The 2,451-nt window shown below is 45.9% G+C and overlaps 1 protein-coding gene across 1 annotated transcript; it reads left to right on the top strand.

Moving 5' to 3' along the window:
- The first annotated feature begins 761 nt into the window (after window positions 1-761).
- LOC111217991 (homeobox protein HMX2-like) lies at window positions 762-1,773 on the top strand. The gene is made up of 2 exons (XM_022740070.1): window positions 762-1,015; window positions 1,199-1,773. The coding sequence occupies exons 1-2, from the start codon at window positions 793-795 to the stop codon at window positions 1,771-1,773; spliced, it is 798 nt and encodes a 265-aa protein (XP_022595791.1). The 5' UTR covers window positions 762-792.
- The last annotated feature ends 678 nt before the right edge of the window (window positions 1,774-2,451 follow it).

Raw genomic sequence — 2,451 nt, 5'->3', positions numbered from 1 at the left:
TCGTATAACAAAAATAATAATGTAAAAAAATAACCTATTTGTTGGGCTATATTTTCGTACATTTATATTTACAAAAGAAAGTAGTGCGCCCAACTCAGAAAAAAACTATAACTCCAATGCTAAATGATGTGTGATTTTAAGAAATATTATGCTGCAATTACACAGATGCACACACAATGAAATTGCAATAATAACAATCCGCGTCACTCTCATTTTGCAAATCGGTTGAATAACTTTTATCAAGTTCGGGACCCCCAACTCTGAGTCGAATTAAGAAGTGCCAGATCAGAGCAGGCTAAGATCAACACCACCATCAGCTGTGTGCACGGTCTCACTGAGCACATATTGTATATGGTGTGAAATAACACTGAAATTAAAATATTCTTTATTTTCCTGGGGGTCCCCTGCAGGGCTCCGGACCCCGGGTCTTCCTGCAGCAGATGTATGAGAATGAGAGGGGTGGGGGCTGGGGCGGAGGGGCGGAGTGTTGGCTAGTGGGGGAGAGGGAGGGCACGACAACACCCTCCTGCCCTCCATTCGCCTCCCATCTCCTCGCTGTTATTGGCTCTCGGTGTACGCTCCTGTGGACCAATCAGAGAGGACACAGAGCGCTCCATCCGGTGTCAGCAGTAGCGGTGCAGGCAGAGCATCGCCAGCCCAGTAGTGTCTGCTCAGCGGCTGCTGCTATGGTTCGTGGAGCTTTGAGACGTTAGTGAGATTAACATCCCGGTTTAGAGTGTAACGTCCAGTAGAGTCGCGGAAGTAAACAAGAGGACTTACGCCTTGGAGAATATGAACAAAGTGGACGCACCATGTCGACCCGCCGCCTCTCTGAAATTCACTATTGACAACATCCTCAACCTCAAGACAAGCGGGAGGAACTGTGACAGTCGTCTTCCCACCGGACTGCAGGATGACTCGGCCACGGCGATGCGTAAAGACGGTTTCCAGAGTCACCACGAGGAGCACGGAGCCCAGCAGAGGCAGGACCCGGGCAGCAGGCTTCACGAAAATGGTAAGAGGGTTTTGGTGAATCTGTATCTGTGGGCTGTGTATAATGGAGACCTTCTGTCATCTGTGTTCACCTTTACGCACAGCTCGCATCTGATGGAATTAGGCTACAGTTTAAGGTCAATTGGCAGCAGCGCAGTTTGAGACTCAACCACAGAGGGTTAAATGAAGTGTGATTTTGTTGCAGAGTTGAGCACAGACTGCACCGGAGCGACGGAATCGGTCATCATCAGCCGCGGAGACCCGAGGAAAGCGACGGAGGTGCGCTTCGAGAGCGGGGACAGCAGCTGCGACGACAGTGGCTCCACCACCACGGCCACGGACGCCCACAAAGGAGGCAGCCCGGCCAAGAAGAGCAAAATGATAACGAAAAAGAAAACGCGCACTATTTTTTCCAAGAGACAGATTTTCCAGTTGGAGTCTACCTTCGACATGAAACGCTATCTGAGCAGCGCAGAGCGCGCCTGCCTCGCCAGCTCTCTCCAGCTGACGGAGACCCAAGTGAAAATATGGTTTCAGAACCGCAGGAATAAATTGAAACGGCAAATCTCGACCGAAATCGACGGACCCGTTACCGATTTCCCGGAGACTGGAAAGCCCGTGGTGGTGGGGCAGCTCCCGGCCTTGTACAAAGAGAGCAACCTGCTGGGGAGATGCCTGCTGCCCATGCCTCTGCCCGTGGTGTACCCGGGGAGTAGCACGCCTTACCTCTGCTTCTCAAACGCCAGCAAGTACTTCAGCCTGTATGACGGGGACGTATGATGGTTTTAATACTTCTCCACGTGAAAGAGACACTTTTTGGTGGTCTGTTGCCAAGTTTCAAGCATTTAAGGTGTTTAGATGGTGGGGCCGGACCTGCGGCCTTAACTGTTTATGCAGATTGCAAGTACAACGACAGAGGAGTAGTTACATATCACATAAAAATAAGCTGATTCGGTATTATTTATTTTTCAATTAGTTATGGTTTTTTAAGGGGCCTGACACTAAACTTACACAAAGCCGTTTTTAGAAAATAGCAGGCTAAGCTAATGATAGCCTGAGGCTGGCCTAAAACAGTATCAGTCTCTACATTTTATTGTTTACATGGTATTTTATTAATTATTATATTATTATTATTATTATTATTATTATTATTATTATTATTATTATTATTATTATCATCATCATCAACATCATCATCAACAGCAGCATTTCCAGCAGCCTAAAGCCACCAAAGAAATTACTATAGCCTAGCTATTTGCATGCATTTCCTGTATCATAATGAATTTTGAATTACTGAAATTATCTATGTATTTAAATGAATGTAATTAACATTTTATTCTGTTTCACGCATGTCTATTTTTTTCTGAGTATCCTACTATTCTTACTTTATTCCACGTTTGCCTATAGGCTCATTACACCATTTACTGAAACTGTAATTAAAACATCTTCATTCAAGAA

Source organism: Seriola dumerili, unplaced genomic scaffold (assembly GCF_002260705.1).
Source record: "Seriola dumerili isolate Sdu_G_001 unplaced genomic scaffold, Sdu_1.0 BDQW01000050.1, whole genome shotgun sequence".
Classification (NCBI taxonomy): domain Eukaryota; kingdom Metazoa; phylum Chordata; class Actinopteri; order Carangiformes; family Carangidae; genus Seriola; species Seriola dumerili.
This window is presented reverse-complemented; position numbering and strand designations above follow the sequence as displayed.